The following is a 255-nucleotide window of genomic DNA, read 5'->3' as shown; positions in this document are numbered from 1 at the left end:
CTCCTCCGGCTTCTGCTGCTGCTGTATTTGTTCGCTGACCTGTATGTACACCCGAACGGCATTGAAGGCTGTCCTCGAGAAGGTGGGGTGTACGTACAGTGCAGCAGGAGGAAGCTGCTGCTGCTTCTCTTTGCTTCCAAAGAGGGGCCCCACACCAGCAGCAGAATCAGCAACAGCAGCAGCAATAGGAAACAGCACAGAGAGGCCCCTCATATCCACCACGCGCGACGGCAGTGTCTCTGAAACAATCCACAC

The 255-nt window shown here is 56.1% G+C and overlaps 1 protein-coding gene across 1 annotated transcript in view; it reads right to left on the bottom strand.

The window, feature by feature from the left end:
- Positions 1-255, bottom strand: part of ETH_00033880 (uncharacterized protein) — a gene marked incomplete at both ends in the record, with an annotated part of 1,840 nt that overhangs the window by 186 nt on the left and 1,399 nt on the right. The window contains one exon of the mRNA XM_013375016.1: positions 40-239. Coding sequence (XP_013230470.1) covers positions 40-239 — 200 coding nt within the window. The remainder of the gene's footprint in view (positions 1-39; positions 240-255) is intronic.

Source organism: Eimeria tenella, genomic scaffold, assembly GCF_000499545.2.
Source record: "Eimeria tenella Houghton genomic scaffold, Eth_scaff2478, whole genome shotgun sequence".
Lineage (NCBI taxonomy): Eukaryota > Apicomplexa > Conoidasida > Eucoccidiorida > Eimeriidae > Eimeria > Eimeria tenella.
This window is presented reverse-complemented; position numbering and strand designations above follow the sequence as displayed.